General features: G+C 39.0%; 1 protein-coding gene across 1 annotated transcript; it reads right to left on the bottom strand.

Moving 5' to 3' along the window:
- Positions 1–4,035: 4,035 nt before the first annotated feature.
- Positions 4,036–23,089, bottom strand: LOC468520 (zinc finger protein 271). Its single transcript, XM_523909.8, has 3 exons — positions 22,974–23,089; positions 22,133–22,355; positions 4,036–7,386 (listed from the first exon to the last, which is right to left on the bottom strand). The coding sequence occupies exons 2-3, from the start codon at positions 22,179–22,181 to the stop codon at positions 5,417–5,419; spliced, it is 2,019 nt and encodes a 672-aa protein (XP_523909.2). The 5' UTR covers positions 22,182–22,355; positions 22,974–23,089; the 3' UTR covers positions 4,036–5,416.
- Between the last annotated feature and the right edge of the window lie 7 nt (positions 23,090–23,096).

Below are 23,096 nucleotides of genomic sequence, written 5' to 3'. Positions count from 1 at the left end.
TCCTGACCTTGTGATCCGCCCGCCTCCGCCTCCCAAAGTGCTGGGATTATAGGCGTGAGCCACCACGCCCAGCCAGTGTTACTTCTTTGATAGAATTCACCAGTGAAGCCACCTGGTCCTGGGCTATTTTTTTGGTAGGTATTTGATTACTGATTTAATCTTACTAGCCATAGTTCTATTCAGATTTTCTACTTTTTCACAATTCATTGGTAGGCTGTGTGTTTCTAGGATCTTGTCTATTTCATCTAGGTTATCCAATTTGTGGTGTACAATTATTCCTAGCAGTTTCTTCTAATCCTTTTTATTTCTGAAATTACAGCAGTAACATGCCCTCTTTTATTTCTGATTTTAGTTAATTTGGGGATTATAGGTTTTTAAAAAGAATACTACAATTTGAAGTGACTTTCTTGTAACATCATACCAAGTGGTACATAATATTCACATAACATCACTCACTGGTGATGTTACCCTTTAGGTGGTGCATCTTAGGCAGGTGAGAAGCCCGTCAGGGGACATTTGGCAGTGGCTGGAGACATTTTTGGCTGACTGTCGTAACTGGGGGAGGGTTGCCACTGGTATCTGGTGGATAGAGGCCAGGGATAGTATCAAATGTCCAATAAGTCCACAGGACGGCTCCCCACAGCAAAAAATTATGTGCCCCAAAATGTCAATAGTGCTAAGGTTGACAAGCCCTGCCTTATGATAGTTTTTGTCAGATTTCTCCACTGTAGTTAGTTTTTCCTTTTCCATACTCTATTCTTTGGAAGTAGGTCAACAGTTCCAGCTTCCTCTGGAGGAGGAGAGAATCTAAATATATAATTTGGAATTTTTCCCTAAGGAAGAGTTGTCTCTTCTCCCATACCTATGTTATCAGTATGGATGCATGTATGCTTATTTGGCCTTGGGAACTCCTTCAGTTTGTCTCCTATGTTCCTTTGACATGCCCCTATCCTTTTGTTTTTTGAACTCTTACCTACTTTCTGTACTACAAAATGCTCTAGGCTCATCTTGAGTTTTCCCTGCCCTAGCCCTACAACCAGTCATTTCTCAAAGGAGCCCTGGTTCCTTTTATTTGGAGAATGATATTTAGAAACCAAGATCTAGTTATGCTCATTGATGCTTGGGTGTCATTTCTTCTAGATCCTCTCAAAGAGCTAGGTAGTGTATGTATGCATACTAACATATGTATAGAGGTATGTTCTATAATTGTTTCTGCATAATCCACCTGTGTGTGCATAAAATGTATGAATTCATATTGATGTTTCTGATTCTAATGGTTTTGGCAATTTTTGATTGAACATACTGTGCATGAAAAATTGTAGAATCTGGATAGCCATCCTCCAGAGAGGATTCACCCTTCCCTCTTTTCTAGCTGGCAGCCAGATTAGGGCAAGATAACTTAGTTCACTAAAAAGTTGACCTTACTTGACATTGCATTCAGTCTTTTTAAGACTTGGTCAGGTTTTATCCTCTCTTGGGGTGTAGCCATATGTTTACATTGAGAATGTGGGGTGTTCACAAGGACACCACCTACTTGGCGCAATTTATACTCTAATTTTTATTCCCTAGCATGAGTCAGCTGAGTTTCATTTAACCTTCTAGCATTCTTTGAATAGATTTCTTGGCCCTTTGCCCTGTCAGTTCAAGAATCAGCAAATGCCTGGAAGAATCAACCGACATAAAATGTCAGGCCCAATTCTCTGTATTTCCCTTCCAGTCTATATTCTTGACAGTTGTTTGAATTTTGCAATTTTGCAACTCACTTCTAAGACCTAGTAAGCAACCAGATTTGGAAAACTGGAGGTCAGGAGTGTAGGTTGATTACCAGTTATTTTATGTGGATGACAAGGTGTTTAGTAGTGTAATTCATAAAGATAGGGAATTCTGGAGGAAGAAATCATGTGTGTGTGTGTGTGTGTGTGTTCATGAATTTCAGTTTACCCATAGGACACTGAATAGAGAAATGTGTAGTAGGCTCTCAAAATGTATTCTCAGGAGAGATAGCTAAACTTCAGAAATAAATTTGGAGACCACCCTGTTTTTTCTTGCTTTTTAAATTCTCCAAAGAACAGATAATAAATTTTACCTTTCTCTTACCCACTTCTCAACCTATCATCATGTCAATGCCTTTTAGCTCCTCTACTTCTGGACCTCGTGATTTTATTTCCGGACTTTAAAAATGGGTTTCCTTTCTGTTGTTTCTCTCCCCCTTTTAATCTGAAACTCTTTTTAAAGCAGGAAGATCATTCAAGGACCTTAATGGCTTTTCATTACTTTGAGAATAAAATGCAGAAACATAAAATCTAGTCTAACCACCCCAAGTACTTTTGTTTAGAGATAATTAGCTACAGCCCAGAAAATTAAAGTGTCTGCTTGTTTAGCATCACACTCCTTTTTTTCCCACTTCATTTTCATTTCCACATTATTCTTACCCTTTGAAATGTATGTTTCAATAAGCATTTTCATAATGCATCGTAACTGTGTGCTTCTTGAGGGCAGGGGCCCTTCCCTCGCCCCTCTTCAACAGGAACCAGTACAATGCCTGACACTGAGTATTTATTGAATAAATGATAACCACCATGCTCCACATTTCTTGCACTTCCTTTTGTGCCTTTGTTGATTATTCCCTCCCTGCCTTTATGCCTCTATTCCCATCCTTCAAGGCTCAAACTTCAGGAGTTCCACAAAGCTCTCCCTTTTCTTTCTAATCAGAATTGAACCCTGACTCCTCTGAGTTCTTACAAGCATGTCCTACCTTTATGATTACATTGAGCCATGTGTTTTCTGTACATATTAGTCTCTATCACTATACAATATACACTTCATTGGAAGAGATAGTATATTCTTTTAATGTACTACAAAACCTCCCAAAAGGCCTTGCCTTAGCATTACACTCCTAAGGAATAGAATTTAACAATGTCTGCTAAATTAAAATATTAATTAGACAATTATAGGGGATAATCAAAGGAAACAACTTTGTAGTACTTTTAGTAGCAGAACTTATCAAATTGTTAATACCAGAAAGACAATTTGAATTTTTTATTTTTTCAAACTATTTCTATTTTTCAGTGGAAAACTTTGCATGTATGTTGCCTGTTTTCAGTATGTATGTCAGAAATCAAAAAAGTCTGATAAATGTTGCCACTTGAAAAAAATATCAGAAAGTCTTATTTTTACACAGAATATACTATACAAATTAATGATGTAGGTACTTTAGCTACTGTATAGGAAAAACTTATTGTCTTCTCTATACTCACAACATTTCTGACACCAGATGTGTATGAGGTTTCCCCAAACCAAACAATTCTCCAATTTTCTGTGGACACCCACTAAGTGCCTGTAATTAAATTTTGAAGCTATCCACCTGGAATCAGATCAACATAGATGCTTCAGGTTAAGGGCTCAGTTCTACAACTGACACCAATTGTGTCAGTTTTGGACACCAATCTCATGTCCATGTTTTCACTGGTGCTTCTGACCAACTGGCTATAAATTCAAGGTTCCTACAATCCCCTCTTTGAGTTTCAGCATTAGCTAGAATGACTCATAGAATGTAGGAAAAGTTTATTTACTAGATTCTTGTAAAAGAACACAACTAAGGATCAGCCAGATCAAAGAGATGCATAAGGCAAGGTGTGTGGGAAGAACACTGAGCTTCCATGCCCTCCCTAGGTATACCACCCTCCTAGTACCTCAACAAGTTCAACCTGGAAGCTCTCTGAATTCTGTCCTTTAGTTTTTTATGAAGGCTACATCATGTAGGCATGAATGATTAAGTCACTGGCCACTGGTGACTGAATTCAGTCTCCAGCCTCTCTCCTCTCAGAGGTCAAGGTAGGGTGGGGTTGATCTGAAAGTTCCAACCCTCTAATCACATGGTTGGTTCTCGAGGCAACTAGCCCCCATCCTGTGGTTCTGTCTTTCCAAAAGTAATCCCATTAACATAAACTCAGGTGTGGTTAAAGGGGCTTGTCATCCTAATTACTCTTACCACTCAGGAAATTTCAAGGGTCTTAGGAGCTCTGTACCAGGGGATGAAGACCAAATATGTATTTATTATAAATCACAATTTCACAGCTACCACTTTTTGTTCAATCTATAGATGACAAGATAAATGCTGCTAGAAACATCTCTACACTTTGACATATGGAAAAATTTTTTAAAGATCCTGTTTCACATGTTTAGAAGCTGTGATTAAATGGTAGTGAAGAACTTTCAAACCAATAAAGTTTATGGGCTGCATTATTCAAAGCAAAATAAATCTATATTTGCTGTGAACATTGCAAGAACTTGCACAAACTAATGTGCACTAGGAAAACCAAAACTATACCCCCCAAAACCAAAAACAAAAAAAACTTCTGAGAAAAGGGGGCACTGGAATTATGTACTTAGTAAGTTTAATATCAGAAGAGTATAGCAAGTTTACACACGTGGAATTTAAAAATAGATATCTAGCATTAAAATAAAGTAAGATTCTAGCTGTCAGGGTTAAGTGTCATATTATTATAAATGCCAATTAGGATATGGAGGGGATTTAAGTTTTCCTTACATTATCAAAAAAATTTGATATGCAATTGGTAATTTAGGCTTTCTTAAGGTTTGAGATTATAACGATAATACATTTCCTTCTGACTTTTGACTGAATACCTCCCACACTGATTTTTACATTATCTGATAAGTTCTGCATTAGATCTCTTACAATAATACAACTCTCTTCCTGTAGGTTATGTCTGAATAAGACTAGAGCTTTTCCAACCTTATAGAAAAGATAGAAATTTGTTTCTATTGTGGTATACTGACATTCAGTAAAAATGTTTTTCACTTTGAAGGTTTTCCCACAACTCGCAGGACTCTTCCTCAGAGTTTTTCTTTTTCTTTTTTTTTTTTTTGAGAGAGTCTCACTCTGTTGCCCAGGCTGGAATGCAGTGGCAGATCTCGGCTCACTGCAACCCCCACCTCCCAGGTTCAAGTGATTCTCATGCCTCAGCCTCCCGAATAGCTGGGACTACAGGCGCCTGCCACCATGCCCAGCTAATTATTTTTTATTTTTTGGTAGAGACAGGGTTTCACCATGTTGGTCAGGCTGGAGAATTTTTCTTAATTTTAGTAATGTCTGAGCTCTGAGTTAACCTTTCATTACAAAAACTGAATTAATGTTTTCTCCCATGTGGTATTGGTGTTTTTTTTTTTTTTTTTTTTTTTTAATAGACAGGGTCTTGCTCTGTTGCCCAGACTGGAGTGCAACGGTGGAATCATAGCTCACTGCAGCCTCAAACTCCTGGGCTCAAATGATGCTTCCACATCTGCCTCCCAAAGTGTTGGGATTACAGGCGTGAGCCACCACACGTATCCGGATCCAGTGTGGTTTTAATGTAGCATAAGAGTTGAACACTGATTAAAACCTTTTTCATACTCATCAATAATCAACAGCATTCATTAGATTTTTTCCTGGTACGGTGTCTCTGGTACTGAATAGAGTTGGTGTATACACTAAAGGTTTTCTCACATTCATCACATTTTGACTGTCTTCTCCACAATGGACTTCCTCATGAATAGTAAGTTCAGAGAGTTGGCTACAACTTCTGCTGCACTGAACACACTGGTAGGGTTTCTCCTCAGCATGGATTTTCTGGTGTTCAATAAGATCAGTACATGTGCTAAAGGCTTTCCCACATGCATCACACTTATACGGCTTTTCACCAGTGTGTATTTTTTGATGGTTAATGAGATCAGAACGCCGACTAAAGCTTTTGCCACACTCATCACATGGATTTGGTTTCTCCCCAGTGTGGATTCTCTGGTGTAGGGTAAGAGCTGAGCACTGACTGAAAGCCTTCCTGCACTCACTGCATTTATATGGTTTTTCCCCAGTGTGGATTCTCTGGTGTTTAATGAGGTCTGAGATCTGACTGAAACTTTTGCTGCACTGTGTGCACAGATATGGTTTTTCTCCAGTGTGAATTCTCTGATGAAGAATAAGGTCAGAACTCTGACTGAAGGCTTTCTCACAACTATTGCAATGATAAGGCTTTTCACCAGAGTGTACTCTCTGATGTTTAGTGAGGTCTGAGCTTTGACTAAAACTTTTATCACACTGATTACATGCATATGGTTTCTCTCCAGTGTGTATTCTTTGATGCTTAACAAGATCTGAACGGCGACTAAAGCTTTTAGTACAATCACTACATGCATAAGGTTTCTCTCCAGTGTGGATTCTCTGATGAAGAATAAGGTTGGAGCTCTGACTAAAGGTTTTCCCACATTCATCACATTCATAGGGTTTCTCACCTGTATGAATTCTGTGATGTTTAACAAGATCTGATCTTCGACTAAACATTTTATTGCACTGATTACATGGGTAAGGCTTCTCTCCAGTGTGAATTCGTTGATGATTAATAAGATCTGAAAGCCTACTGAAGGTTTTGCTACATTGATCACAGGGATAGGGTTTCTCTCCAGTATGAATCCTCTGATGTAAAATAAGGACTGAGCTCTGATTAAAAGCTTTCCCACACTCATTACATTTATAGGGTTTCTCTCCAGTGTGGATCCTTCGATGTTTAATAAGGTCTGAATTCTGACTGAAACTTTTGCTACACTGATTACATGGATATGGTTTCTCCCCAGTATGGATTCTCTGATGCAGAATAAGATCTGAGCTCTGACTGAAGGCTTTCCCACACACATCACATTTATATGGTTTCTCCCCAGTGTGGATTCTTTGATGTTTTATCACATCAGAACTCTGACTAAAATGTTTGTTACACTGGTTACAAGTATAAGGCTTCTCTCCAGTATGGATTCTCTGATGTTTAACCAGATCTGAGCGCTGGCTAAAACTTTTACTACAATGACTGCATTGATAGGGTTTTTCTCCTGTATGGATTCTCTGATGTATAATAAGATCTGAGCTCTGACTGAAGGCTTTCCCACACTCATCACATTTATAAGGTTTTTCACCAGTGTGGACTCTTTGGTGTTTAATAAGGTCTGAGCTCCGACTGAAACTTTTAATACACCAATTACAGGAATAAGGTTTCTCCCCAGTGTGAATTCTCTGATGCAGAACCAGGGCTGAGCTCACACTAAAGGCCTTTCCACACTTATCACATTCATAAGGTTTCTCACAGTGCGTTTTTCGATGCCTAAAAAGGCTTGTACTCCAAACAAAGCTTTGCCCGTATTCGTCACAGTTATGAGGTCTCCTTTTAAAGACGTTCTGATCTTTTTCATTTAATTTATCCCCAAATTCACAGAATTCTCTGCCTTCAGAATCCTGGAGAACATTCTCTCTGAGACTGCTAGACTCTTCTGTCAATGGTTCAATTTTTGCTGTAATTCCCTCCTCTGAAGCTGGCTTTCCAATCTTGGTCTTGTTCTCACCATCTGGAACAATAAACAAAATCCAAATGGAATGCGTTCTGTATATTGTAAGAAAGTTTCAGGTGACACAGATTAGTATTTACCTATAAAATGTGATCATAGTGTGAGTGTTCCAAAAAATGAACATTACCCTCTGAGGAAACCTAGAAAGATTCAATAAGTAATGGATCGCATTGATCATTTATAGAAGTGATGTACCAGATATGCTCTGTATGTTTGTCACAGGAGATCTAGGAATACTGAAACCTAATTAGTGATTAGTAAATTGTGACTAAATTAGAACTAATACATAAGCATTTTATTAACATATATAAGGCAAGCAGTGTGAATCTCAAAAAAGATAAAGAAGTTGGTTCGGCTTTATCTAGTACTACCCAGCAATTTGGGCTAAATGTATGGTATTAAAAAAAAGAGAAAAAGAAAAACAAGGAAAAGAAAATGCTTCAATTACTTCGTTTGCATCTTCTCTATCAATTTTTAGAAATGGTACAAGACTGATTGTTAACACACCAGTGGAGCGTTTACTATGCTCTCAATACCTTATATAATAAAGCCACAAATAAGAATGATCCCAGTCCTTAAGTACAACAATCACTTCAGTATTGAGTTTTCATACAACTATTTGAATTTATTATGTGAAAACATCAATAGGCTTCCAAACGGGATAATGCTGCATACCTTCCATCTTACTATGAAAATTATGGTTTTTATTTTCACTCAAATGGAGGGCCATCCTAGTTCTGCCCATAGGAATGTCTTTAGGAAGAATATCCACGAAAATAACAATAATTACACCTGAAGAAAACTGGGAGTCACACGGTGAGGAGTATGAGGAATTCTGAGAAACTTTTTAATGCATACACTTTGATAATGCTTGACTCTTTCATCACTTGCATGCATTAGCTATTTTTAAAAATGAATATACCTGAGAACCACAAATATCTGAGATGGGTCTCAGTAAATTTAGAAATTTTATTTTGCCAAGGTTAAGGACATGCCTGTGACACAGCCTCAGGAGGTCCTGATGACATGTGCCCAAGGTGGTCAGGGCACAGTTTGGTTTTATACATTTTAGGGGCACATGAGACATCAATCAATATATGTAAGATGTACACTGGTTTGATCTGAAAGGTGGGATAACCAAAGTAGGGAGGGGGGGGGCTTCCAGATCATAAGTAGATAAGAGATAAAGGGCTGTATTCTTTTGAGATTCTGATTAGCCTTTCCAAAGGAAGCAATCAGATATGCATTTCTCTCAATGAGCAGAGGTATGACTTTAAATAGAATGGGAGGCAGGTTTGTCCTAAGGAGTTCCCAGCTTGACTTTTCCTTGTAGCTTAGTGACTTTGGGGTCTGGAGATTTATTTTCCTTTCACATACCAAAGTAAGTAAAACTGTTGAATTACGGGAAAAAAAGAGATCTATATTTGTATATGACAATTTGTAGCAGTAAACACAGACCACAAAGTGATAATATAAATCACTCTGAAAATTGGTTACAAGAAAATGTATTGTGTTATGGTCTATATGAGCCACTTTGCAAGCAGTGCACTCAACTGAGTGATCATTATCTTTATGATTTAGGACATGCTATCCAACAAAAAGAATCCAGATAACTGGATCAGAATTAAATTTGAACCCCATAAGCTCCATTTTGGCTAGGCTGTAACTGGGAAGGTATACCTACCACCAACCAGGCTGGCCAGCAACTGCCATTAGGGGAAAGAAAGAAACATCATGCCCAGGAATGGTCAGAACAGAATCCTAAATTTTCAAAATCAGGTCTATAAAAAATTTCTACCTCTTTTGTCCTGGTTATTTCTAAGGAAGTGACCAAGAAGACATAATCCCTTTCTGGCAACAGCCATATTCAGTGAACAAACTTCCTTACTAAGGAGTGTGAACCAGAAAAAGGCTAGGAAGGTAGAGTTAGATATCTTTTTTGAGTTGACTTTTGAGGAGCCATTCCTATACTCAATAATACCAGATACCTATGATGGTAGGGCACATGAAAGCCTCACTGAATTTTTTTTTTCTTTCTTTGAGATGCAGTCTCATTAGGTTGCCCAGGTTGATCTTAAACTCCTGAGCTCAAACAATCCTACCTTAGCCCTCTAAGTAGCTAGTATTACAGGCCTATGCCACAGCACCGGTTCCCATTGAATTTCTTGGCTATCAGCCCATTGTTGAGTGGTGTTTATTACAAAAGGCATATCACTGTCAGACTACAAATAGTCTGGAGAGCTGAAAACACATTCAATTCGGGCGAAAGTCTAAAACCTAAAGGGGTACTTCCAAGTGGAGGCTTCTTCCCTCTTGCTAAAGGCTCCAATTAGCAGAATCATTAGTTATAAATAAAGACTAGCTCAAAGGAGTCATTAGGTTTGTGAGGGGTCCCAAAGGACTTCTGGCACTTCCCTATATTCAGTTCTTTCCAATAGGGAGGATCCCCTCTGGCACTTAAGTGATACTGAAATACAAGAACTAATACCTACTAAACATTCAGATGTAGAAGCAGTAACAACAGTACACTTTATCTAATTCTTCATATCAAGTTGGTCATTTTCATCAGCACTGTAATTTCAGCGTGGAGCTGTAAGAGCCTGGATACGAGTTAATATCTTGTCCATGGTATCTCGCAGGAGTTTTGTCTGTCTGAGGGAAAGCCCCCTCTCTCATAGGGTGCCAAAGTTCCTCTATCACATCTTAGATCCACTGTAAAAGAACTCTGAAATTACTTTTACTGTCATCTCCAAAGGGATCTAAGGTTGGCATGACAGACTATAGGAGGGACTAAGTAGTAAGATGGCTCAGCTATTTCCATTCTTCCTTAATCTTTAAGCAACCAACCCAAGCAAACCAGCCAAAGTTCTAGCAATTCACCTGCTTTCTGTCCATAGTGTTCATCAATTTTCCTCCTTTTATGCTCAGTGTAGCTACATATCTTTGTAACTGTCTGAAAGTGGGTGGAATCTTTGGTCCACCCAATATGAAGCTTAACTGCTATTTGTTACAATGGCACACACCTGAGGCTGACCACTAAATTGAAGTTCCCCCGGAGGACAGTTAGCAACAATCAGCGTACTGTTTAGATAGCTGTCTTTGAACATGCTTCCTGGATTTGGCTTGCAACCACCTCCTGAATTCCTACTCATTAACAGGCAATAAAATGAAGAAACATTTATTGCTCTGTTGACCATACAATTTGGTCAACATGTTCACTACCAATTCTCATGGACTTCCCTCAAAATCTGTTAAAGAGCCCGTGAGGCCCTTATACTTCCTCTTCCAGAAAGTTATGTCTCTGTCAGCATACCATCATTATTACCAACACTATCAAAAACTGAAAAATCTGGGATTTTACCCTAAGTGCAAGCTAACAAGTCAATCTACCCAGTTTCACAGCCCCTGGCAGAAGACATGAGAATCCTAGATAAGAAACAAAGGACAGTTTATTACACACAGCAACAGCATTAGACAGAATAGCAGTATTTGCCTTCCTGAACCCTAATTCCCACAAGGTGACAAAAGTAAGTTGTGTTGCAGGACAGGAACCCTGAGGCAGGGACATAAGGACACCTGTCCTCTGCTTTAGAGGGGGACACTATCACTATATTCAAAGGTTGCCTGCTATACAACTTTCTTTTTTTTTTTTTTTTTTGAGATAGATCCTCCTCTGTTGCCCAGGCTGGATTGCAGTGGTGTGATCTCGGCTCACTGCAACCTCCGCCTCCTGGGTTCAAGCAATCCTCCCACCTCAGCCCCCGAGTAGCTGGGTCTACAGGTGCCCGCCACCATGCCTGGCTAATTTTGTTTTTGTATTTTTAGTAGGATGGCGTTTCACCGTGTTAGCCAGGATAGTCTCGATCTCCTGACCTCGTGATCTGCCTGCCTCAGCCTCCCAAAGTGCTAGGATTACAGGTGTGAGCCACTGTGCTCAGCCACAACATTCTTAAAAAACAGTCCAGAACAAATGCAGGCAATTCCTGTGCTTAAAAGATGTGCAGACCCACAAGAGCCCATGGAGAATTCTCTCTCAACCCTAACTTTAATAGAAATGATGAAAACCAGAAGATAATGGAATGTCATCTGCCAAGTGCTTAAGGAAAAGAAGTGCCAACATAGACTTGCATAAGAAGATAAAATGCCTGAAAGAAAAGTTAAAATAAAGATATTTTCAGTTAAATAAAAACCAAGAAAGGTTTTTAAAAATATACCTGCACTAAAATAAATACTAAACAGAATTCTTCAAGAATAAAAAATATCCCAGATGCAAGCAAGGTAATGCAGGAATGAAGAGCACTGGAAAAGTAAAGTGTCCGGGTAAATCTAAATGTGTACTTACTGATTAAAGCAATATGAATGTTTTGTGGAGTTTATAAAATACATAGAATTAAAATATATGGCAAAAATAGCACAAGAGGAGGGGATAGGAAGAACTACAGTATTATAGGGTCTCAGCATTGTCTTAGAAGTAGTAAGTTAAACTGTAATAAATCCAGTGTACACGTTCTAATTTCTAAGGCAGCCTTTTTCAACCAGAGTTCCAAAAGAGAATGAAACAGAAAATGAACTGAGTGACTATTTTCTTAATTCTCCAGTGATGGTACACAGTTAATACCATAGTAGATGTATAAGAGAGCCTGATAGCGTTGGGGTTTAATTCTTTCACAGAATCACATGTGAGAAAGCCTAGGATGAGGTAACCATTAAAATAATAGAAGACTATGTAAATAATAAGCTAGCAGAAGAAAAAGTGCAAAAACCTGATAATCTAAAATTGGACAAAAAGGAAAAAAAGAAATAAATGGAATAAAAAAGAAAACAAAATAAGAAGCTGGTACATTTAAATCTAAGCATATCAATTATATTCTACGCAAATTGACTACTCCAATAAAAAGCAAAGAAAAACCTACAGCTAACATAGTTAATGGTTAAATACTGAATGCCTTTCTCCTAGGAACAAGGGGGTAAGGCAAAGATGCCTACTCTTATCACTTCTCTTCAATATTGTACCACTTCTACTCAACATCCTAGCCAAAAAGATAAGACATGAAAAATAACTGACACATACAAATAGGAAAGAAAACAGTCATACTGTCTTTAGAGACTACACAACCACATATACCGAAAAATCCCTATCTCAAAAAAGCTATTGGAACTTTTAAATCAGTTTACTAGAATAGAATACAAAACCCAACTGTATTTATATATTCAAGCAATTAACAATCACAGTCGAAAATGTTTTTTCCAATTGTACCCCAAAATGAAATACTTAGAAATTCAACAAAATATGTGCAACATTTGCATAATGAAAACAAAACTGCTCAGAGAAACTAAAAAAGAACAGAAATATACAATTACTTATAAATAAGAACATTTAATATTGTTAAGATGGTAATTCTCGCCAAACTGATCTACAGATTCAAAGCAATACCAATCAAAATCCCAGCAGGTCTTTTTTAGGATGAACTGACAAACTCGAGGAAAACAGCCTGTTGATGATAAGAGTAATGCCATCTTGAAATGAAACCACCATAATTACCTATGTTTGACTCCTGTATGCTAAGGTATTCCTGTAGCATAGATATAGCCCCTCACAAAGAAATGTTGCCTGTAGCAGGGATAACCCCTCATAAAGATGCTTATCTAACTTCCCCAGTGGTCGGAGTTTTTAAGAGGGTCTGAGACATGACAAGCTGCAAATGTTTACCAAAAAAAAAAAAAAAAAAAAAAAGCTTGCTACATAAAGAGTGCTTTCTTGAGGACAAGGGTGGGGATCCAAAATCTTGCGGCCACCTCAGACATGACTTCTCCTCATCTCTAGTAAGTGATTCTTTCTAGGAAACTGGATTTGTTAGCCTCTTTATATGGCCTCTCAGCTCCCTTGGCTTTTGGGGGCAGGTATGCATCTACCTGCCCACTGGGGAACACAAATTAGTTTTAAACTCTATGTAGAAAGGCACAGAAGAGGTTAAACACTTTTGAGAAAGAACAAAACTGTAGTAGTTACACTACCAGATTTCAAGCTTTACTCTAAAGCCACGGTAATCAAGGCAGGGTGGCATTGGCATAAGTGCAGACATACCTATTAGTGGAACAGAACAGATTTCAGAAATAGATCCAAAAACATATGTACCACTGATCTTCAACAAACGTGGCAAGGTAATTCAGTATTGAAAGGACAAACTCTTTTCAACAAAAAGTGTTGAAACTAAGCCAGGCACGGTGGCCCATGCCTGTAATCCCAGCTCTTTGGGAGGCTGAGGCAGGTAGGTCGCTTGAGTACAAGAGTTCAAGACCAGCCTAGGCAACATGGTGAAACCCTGTCTTTATAAAAAATATAAAAGTTAGCCAGGTGTGGTGGCGCACACCTGTAGTCCCAGCTACTTGGGAAGCTGAGGTGGGAGAATCGCTTGAGCCTGGGAGGTTGAGGCTGCAGTGAGCTGTGATCGCACCACGGTACTCCAGCCTGGGCAACAGAGCAAGACCCTGTCTCCAAAAACAAATGAACACACAAATAAAACAAAAGTGTCAGAAGTAGATATCATAATGACAAAAATGAATCCCAACTTTTTCCTCACACTATACACAAAAATTAACTGGAAATGTAACATAAATCCAAGCATTGAAGCTAAAAGTATGTAACTTCTAGAAGAAAGCACAGATGACCATCTTTATGATTTGGGGGCAGGCAAAGATATTAGATAGGACACCAAAAGCATGAATCATAAAATAAAAAATGTAAGTTATACTTCATCAAAATTATAAACCTCTGTTCTTCAAAAGACATTACTGAGAAAAAAATTCAAGCTACAGATTGGGAGAAAATATTCATAAAGCATATATTTGACGATTATATATCTACAATATACAAGGAACTTTTACACCTTAAAAATAATACAACTCGAACAAAAGATTAGAATACACAGTTCGCAAAATAAGTTATATGAATAGTTAGTAAGCATATGACAAAATGCTCAGTATCACTAGTTATCAGGGAAATAAAATTCAACCTCAAGGAGCTACTGGTACCCATTACTGACAATACAACTAACATAGTTAATGGCTAAATACTGACTAGTCTGTGGACCAACTGGCACTCTCAAACACTGCTGATGAAAATACAAAATGGTATACCAACTTTAGAAAATTCTAGCAGCTTTTCATAAAGTTAAACATTTTCTTACCATACAACCCAGCAATTCTACTTCTAGATATTAATATTTATCCAAGAGAAATGAAAACGTATGTCCACACAAGGACTTGTACACAAATGTTTAGAGCAGCTTTATTAACAGCCAGAAATGAAAGCAATCCAAATGTTCATCATCGAGTGAATCAATAAACAAATTATAATATAGCCATACAATGGAATATTATTTAGCAATAAAAAAGAATTACTGATAAAGCAAAATATGGATGAATCTCAAAAACATTATGCTGAACTAAAGGCAGGCAAGTATGATTCCATTTACATGAAATGTTAGAGAAGCCAAAGCAAATATGTAGTGACAGAGAGCATATTAATGGTTGTCTAGGGATGGGGATGGACTGGAAGGAAATTTGGAAGAAGGGTGTTGATATAAAGATTCTATGTTTTGCTTGTGAGGGTAGTGGACATGGTGTATAAATATGTCAAAACTCATCTAAAGCAAGCTGGGTGTGGTGGTTCACACCTGTAATCCCAGCACTCAGAAAGGCTGAGGTGGGAGGATTGCTTGAGCCCAGGAGTTCGAGACTAGCCCTGGCAACATAGCAATATCTGGTCTCTACAAAATAAAAGAAATTAGTTTGGCATGGTGATGTGCAACTGTAATGCCAGCTACTTGGGAGGCTGAGGTGGGAGATCAATTGAGCTGAGCCTGGGAGGCTCAGGCTGCAGTGAGCTATGATTGCGCCACTGCACACCACCTGGGGTGACAGAGGCAGACTCTATTCTCATCTAAAACCTCATCTAAATGCACAATTAAAAGAGGTATGTTTTATGGTCCATAAACTATGCCTGACTAAAGTAGATTTAATAAAAGTCAGTAAAAATATATTAAAAAGCAACAACACAAAAAACCTTGACCTTATATTCCATCCTTCTATTGCTTCATTTGTTTCCCTTTATAGCAATTCTCCTTGAAAAACTTTACTTTCTCATTTATTATTATTTTATATACAAAAATATGGATACATCTATATGCATATATGTACAATTAAAAAATGAATAATACAACAAACAAAATTGAACCTTCCATTCAACTTAAAAAAAAATTACCAGAAGGTTTCCAACATGCTAGAATTCCCTTCTGCATGCTTCCCTGTTCCTGTCTTCCTCCTCCAATCTCTTTCCCCCACCTACTCTTGTAATTACTGTGCTAAATTTTGTGTTTATCCTTCTCTGGCTTTCTTCAGAGCTTTACCAAATATTTGTATTTTTAAGAAAGTATTGTTTGGTTTTGCATGTGTTATAGACTGACTTGTGCTTGTGCACTGCCCCCTCCCTCCCTGTCACCATCCCCAATTCGTATGTTGAACCCCTAACTCCCAATGCGATTGTAGAGAGGGCCCTTAGGAAGGTAATTAAGGTTAAATGAGGTCATAGGGAGGGCTCTAATCCAATAAGACCAGTGTTCTCAGGAGAAGATGAAGAGGCACCAGGAGGCATGCATGCAGAGAAAAGCCACTCTCTGCGTGCAGAGAAAAGTCATATGCAAGCCATGGAGAGAGGCCTCAGGAGAAACCAACTCTGCTGGTCCCTTGATTTGGGACTTTCAGCCTCCAGGACTGTAAGAAAATAAATTTCTGTTGTTTAAGCTACCCAGTAGATGGTATTTTCTTATGGTAGCACTAGCAGACTAAAACAGGATGTTTTTTAACTTTATATATTTATGGAATTCTACTTGTATTCTGTGGCTTGCTTTGTTTGCTCAACATTACACCTGGAGGATCCACCCATGTTGATGTAGTTTAGCTGTAGTCCATTCATGTTTGCTACTACAGCGTAACATACACTACAATTTATTTACCTATTCTCCTTCAATAAACAATAACATTTTGCTATGATAAACAATGCTGTTATGAATATGCTTGTATATCTATCTTGGTACACATATACAAATGTTTCTCTAGGTTATATAAACTATAAGTTATATATCAAGTTTATATAACCTTGACTTGTTTGGGTCTCAACTAGGTATTTCCAAAGTAGTTGAACCAATTTAGACTTCCATCAGGATGGTGTATGAGGAGTTCACATTGTTCTATGCTGTAACCAACATTTGGTCTATTCTCTTTTTAGTCCATTGTCATTAGGCTTTTATTTCTGAAACTCCATCAAAACTGGATTTATTAAAGTCCCTAATAGGCTCTATCTTGACAAAGCCAATGGTCACTTCTCAATCTTATTCTGGATTGATTTGAATAGTTGATTACTCTCTTCTTGAAACATTTGATTTCTTCTCCCTAACTTACCTTTCTCATTATCCTGTATAAAGAACCCCAATGGCTTCCTATTATATTGGGAATAAAATTCCAAGTCCTTACTATGGTTTATAAGGTTCCACATTATCTGGTCCCTTTCTTTCTCTCTGCCCTCATTTCATTCCACTACCACCCCTAATACCTGTCTACCCCAGGCTCCCTCTGTTCCTGATACATTTAGGACCCACTGGCATTTGCTACTCCCTCTTCCTGGAACACTCTCAGATAGTCATTTGGCTTGTTTTCTCACTTCATTTATAGCTCTACCCAAATGTTACCATTGCAGGGAGGTGCAAGACTTGGAGCGCCTCTGCATTTTTGAGGTGACAGATACCACAGCTCAATGAGCTGAAATGACCAATTTAATTAACTTGTAAGGTTGCTACTTTTGAGTGAGACTCTTATTACCAGGATAACTAATGGTATTGGAAGTGCCAGTGGCAGTCATGGATGCTGTATAGAGACTCTCACAAGCCTCCATAGAGAACCACCCTGGAGTACGGCCACATCTTCTTCTGTCAGCAACCATTTTCTATATGAAAAGCAGATCCTGGCTTACTATTGGGCACTGATAGAGATTTCACACTTGAACACAGAGCACCAAATGACTACACATTAGACTGCTCATTGTGTATTGGTTGTTATTCCACCAAATCACACACAAAGCAATGTTCCATTGCAAAAGAAAGTCTAGAAGAAAAGTAAATTCCATATGCAAGTGACTAGGATTCCACAGTACCTGGTCCTACTGCTTCACTACCTCTCCCCTTCAATTTATGTTTATGGTCTCATGGGAATTCCCTATTACCAGTTAACAGCCAAGGAAAAATTACAGAACTGGTTTACAAATGGTGGGGAGTGGCACCAGCCAAAAGTAAACAGCTTTCACTTACACCCCTACTCAGAAGTGGCCTCAAACACACTGGTGAAGGCAAATCCTCCCAGTGGGCAGAATTTCACGTATGTACCTAGTTGTCCACTTTTCATGAAAGGTAACATAGCCTAAGATATATGTTTATATTGATTCATGGGTAGTGACTAATTGGTTATTTGATTATGTAGGTACCTGGAAAGAACAAGATTGGAGGACTGGAAGCAAAGATTCTGGGGGAAAAGTATGAGGATGGAATTCCCAGAATGGGCAATGAATGTGAATATATTTGTGTCCCATGTGAATCCTCACCAAAGGGCATCCACTGTGAAGAAGCCTTTCCATCAGACAGACATGATGATCTACTTTATGACTGTCAATCAGTCTCTTTTCCAATGCTTATCCAATAGGCTCATGTACAAAGTAGTCATGGCAGTGGGAATGAAAACTATATATGGGCTCAACAATATGGACCCCCCCTCATTAAGGTTGATATGCCTATCACAACTGCTATGTGGCCAAGCAGCTAACAGCCAAGACCAAAACCAAGCCCCTAAAAGCCAAGACCAAAACCATTTCCTGGAAATGGGGGCAGATTCATTACACTGAACCACTTCTATCAAAAAGAGGGCAGCAATTTGTTTACAAAGTATTAAATACATAGTCCAGATACAAATTTGCATTGACTTAAGGTTGTTTATTACCACGGTATTCGATACTCTGTTGCCTCCAAATAACTCATTTTTCAGGAAAGAAAGTATAACAGTGAATTCACGTACATGTAATTCATAGGTCTTGCCATACGCCCATTAATCCAGAAGTATGTGGAATGATCTGCTAAAGGCTGAGTTATGTCAACAACACAATACCCTGTAAGTCTGGGGTGCTGTCATATAGATGCAATATATGCCTTAAATCAAAGGACAATAAATATTGTTTTTTTCACCGTGGCCAGAATACATACACAGGTACAGGAACCAAGGGTGGAGGAAGAGTGAGAATGGTTCCTCTTATTAGAGACCTAATAATTTGCTTGTATTATTTTTGCTTCCTATCCCCATAATTGTTGGCATGGTGAGTTTGAAGTTCTAGTCCTTAAAGGAGAAATTTCCACCATGGAACAAAGTCATCATTTTGTTAATTTCAAAAAAAAAAAAAAAAAAAAATGAAACTGTCTCCTGGTCATTCTGGGATCCTCATGCTGCTGAACCAACATAGAAGGGATCACTTTACTGGACAGGATGACTGATCTCAATTACCAAGGGGGAATTGATTGCTGCAACATAGGAAGGGCAAGAAAGAGTATGTCTGGAACTCAAGAGGATTCAATAGGATGCGTCTTAGTCCTCTCATGTCTAGTAGGCCTAATCAATGGTACACTGAAGCAGCCTGAAAGAAGCAGGATTACCGAGGACTCAGATCATCCAGGAAAGCAGCTTTATATTACTTAACTACGTAAAGAAATTTATGCCACTGAGGTGCTGGCAGAGAGTAAGGGAGATATAAAATGGGTAATGGAAGAAGATAATTAGGATTATCAATTTAGGCTTTGTGAATAGCAAAAACAGTTGCCGTCATGTTTTATGTTAATTATGCCTTTCCCCCCTCTCCTTCACCATTTTATGTGAAGGGCACTAGTGGTAGTTAAATTCCAGGTTGCCGGTGGGAATATGATTTAATTATGTCAACCTGAAATGAAATGGCAGCTTAAGGGACTTTGTTTTTCTGCTATGTTGGGGTGGATATTGCAGGATAAAAGTGGTGGATTATAATGAATATTGTCCTTTTACCCCTCCAGATCTACTCTCCACCTTGCTCTGTGCCCCACTCTGCTCTGTACCAGGAGACTGATGTTGACAGACTGCACCACCTGGGGTTCCATGCCCTCTGGTATGCAAGTAGATTTGGGCACAAGTGGGAAAATAGTAGAGTGACTAACTGTACTGGTTTGCCTAAAACTGAAGGGGCTATTGCAGATTTCAGTGCTAAATTCCAGGCAAACTGGGATGAACTGGTCACCCTATATCCTGGCTCTCTCCTCGCTGGGCCACTAGCTGAGCCTTTTAGCAAAGGCCAGAGCTCCTATCAGATGGCTAAATCCTACAGCTATACTTTCCAGGGCCTGGTAATCAATCTTTCCCCTGGTCCCTGAAGACCTACAGGTAGTAACTGCTCCCCAGTGTTGTCTGATCCATGGCCGTTCTCCATCCCTTGCTGATTTCTGTAATCATGCCCATCCTCTTCATGAAACTTTGAATTACTGCACTCGAATGAGCCATCTGTTTCCTGCTAGAATCCTGACTGATATATCCCGGTTTAATTTCTCCATAACCATTATCATTATTTGATAATATAATGAGCATTCATTTATTTTCTCCTTCCCTCCACTAGCATGTAAGCACTTTGACAGCAAAGGCTTTGTGTGTTCAGCTCACTGCTATATCCCCAGCACTTAGAACAGTTATTGACACAGAGCAAACCCTTAATAACTAATATTATATGGCTAGTAATTAATAAGGTATGATCTTATTAGTAAACATTTATCAATAATAAATATTTGGTGAATTAGATGAATGATTTTAAGGATATATTAATGTTAGCAGTGACTATTTCTAGAGGGTGGAGCTGAAGGTTATTTAAATTTTGTTTTGTGTTCTCCTATTCTTTACAAATTGACTTTAGTATAACTGTATTTCTCTATAATAAAATGTTATTTTATACATATTCTAAGAGACATAAACACAAAGACTAAGTATATCAATTTATGCAAAACTGCAAGGAGAAGGTCTAATTCTGCAGTGATTCTCAGGGAAGAGCTAGATGTCTTGGAATAGATTATTAAGGAAGGACAAGTTCTACACATAGGTGAGAAAAACTAAGTAAAATAAAATAAAGATGCTCCAAGACTAAAAAGAAGCAGAAGATCTAGAGTGAGAAAAGGGACAACTGAAGGTGACTCACAGGAAAAACAGCGCAATGAGAGGACAAACCAAAAAGAAGTAACATATGATGTGGAAATGAGACCCTACAGAACACCTGAAAAATGTTGAGATCAAAATTATCTTACTTAAAATAATAGTGGCTACCAATTATAAAGAATTTACTGTAAGCAAAATCTGTGCTCAGAGTTTTACGTTAAGGATCTTGTTTAGTTTTTTTTTTTCTTGGTGTTTTTTTGGAGATCGCATTTTATTCTGTTACCCAAGCTGGAGTGCAGCGGTGCAATCATAAGTCACTGCTGCCTCTGAACTCCTGGGCTCAAGCAATCCTCTCACCTCAGCCTTCTAAATAGCTAGGACTACAGGCACACACACACCACCATGCCTGGCTAATTTTTTAAATTTTTGTAGAAATGGGGTCTCACTTTGTTGCCCAGGCTGGTCCTGAACTCCTGGCTTCAAGCATTCCTCCTGCCTTGACCTCCCAAAGTGTTGGGATTACAGGTGTGAGCCACTGCACCTGGCCTGTTATAGTATTAGTGTACCCCAGTGAATCCTATCTCCCAGTACGCATATCCCTGTGTAGTTTCCTTCTATAATGACTTTAGAACTGGTCATATGACCTGCTTTCATCAATGAGACATTAACAGATGAAACACATTAACAGATGAAACACAAACATAGGTATGAAAAGAGCTTGCCTTCTCTGACTGGAAACAAGCTGTCCTGTGAAAAAGTCCAGCGTCACCTGCTGAAGACATGAGGACTCAAGCCATAGCCAGCACTAACAGTTTGACATTGAGACAATGTGATTGAAACCATCTTAGACCCTGGCCCCAGTAGAGTCAGCCTTGAGATGACTGCAAAATGACCCCAGAAAAGACCAAGAGAAAAAAAAAATGCCCAGGTGAACCCAGCTCAAGTTGATGACCTACAGAATCATAAGAAATAATGTGGTTTAAGAAGTCTGATGTTTTAGGTCACTAAATTTTGGGGTTCTTTATTCTGGAGTAATACATAGATACAAATCTCAAAATAACTTCAAGGTATGAAGTACTATGCACTTGAAAAGTGAGGAAACAGAATCGTAAAATATATGAGTAACTTTACTGGAGCCAGTTAAGTGACAAAACTACTGTTTGAATCTAGGTTGTCAGACTCCAGAACTTTTAACTATGCCCCTACAGTAGATAAGAAAAATGACCAAAACTGACAGATTAGCAATGAGGTCATTATACAGGGAAAAATGAATGACTTTGGGGTCTTAAAAAAGTGGAGACAGCTGCATGAGAATTTGATTGCCAGATTTTGACATAAAGTCATGTGACTATGCTTGGTACACTAAAAAGGTAATACTGCCTAACAGAGTTAAGGGGGATCATTTGAAGACACTAGCATAGAGTGACACCCCCTCATCCTCCCCACCCCGCCAAAGCCACTAAGAAAGATATAATACCCTGCCTCTCACCTGACAGAAGGTGGTGTTCCTGAGATTCATAATTGAACTGGATCTCCATGGGCTGCAACTGGACACCTCAGTGTGCAAGTGGAGAATTACCATTTCCTCTGTAAGCTTTTCTTGTCCACATAAAGGTCTGGGACCTGGAGGCAACTGGGCACCACTGGGCTTGGAAGGGAATCATTGTGCTGACTACAGATGTAATCTCTGAGACTAGACCACCAGAAAAATCCTCAAGATATAAAAGAAGGAGAAAACAAAAAATCTCATTTGACTTCCAGTTGCTTTTCTCTCAGAATGTATTAGGCTTCCTCCCCATCATCCAAGAGCCAGGGATTAACCCACTTAAGACACACATTCCCCATTCCAAGTCTAGAGATGTTCAAACAAAATTAGGGGTTAATGCTACCGAAAAAAGGTATAACTGGAAAGATAACGCAGAGAGGGGAATTTTACAGTGAATTCTAGTGGTTAACACTATGTTATTCGCTGCCCTTCCTATCCAAAAATGACACTACTGATCATTTTTCTTCCTTTTGCTTTTACAACATTCACAAATTCAGGTGGCTCTTTCCCAGTACGGTAGGCTGATTTGTATGGATGCACCACGCTTGGTGACTCCCCCCACCCCACAGAGTTTCTGGCGTTCATTCGGTTGAACCCAAGGCCAGCAAGGGCTGACTGGGAACAAACCGAACACTAGGCCGTGAACCAATCGGCTCTCCGTGCCCGGGAGCGACCCCGGGGGCCTTCACTCTCCAAGGACTCGAGAAACCACGCATAGTTTCCTGCTCGTTAGGCAAGATCACCCGGAACTCCTCTGCTATCCGCGAGCCGACATCACCCTTACCTCGACTTGGTCACCGGACCGCTGTGAAGCCTCACACCCGGCGAACCCGCCATCGCCCTGTCCGCTCTAGGAATCTGGGAGGAGTGCTCAGCTCTATGGCGCTTCACCGCGCAGGCGCAAGGC

Source organism: Pan troglodytes, chromosome 17, assembly GCF_028858775.2.
Source record: "Pan troglodytes isolate AG18354 chromosome 17, NHGRI_mPanTro3-v2.0_pri, whole genome shotgun sequence".
Taxonomy (NCBI): Eukaryota; Metazoa; Chordata; class Mammalia; order Primates; family Hominidae; genus Pan; species Pan troglodytes.
The sequence above is the reverse complement of the archived record's forward strand: the minus strand, read 5'-3'. Positions and strand labels throughout refer to the sequence as shown.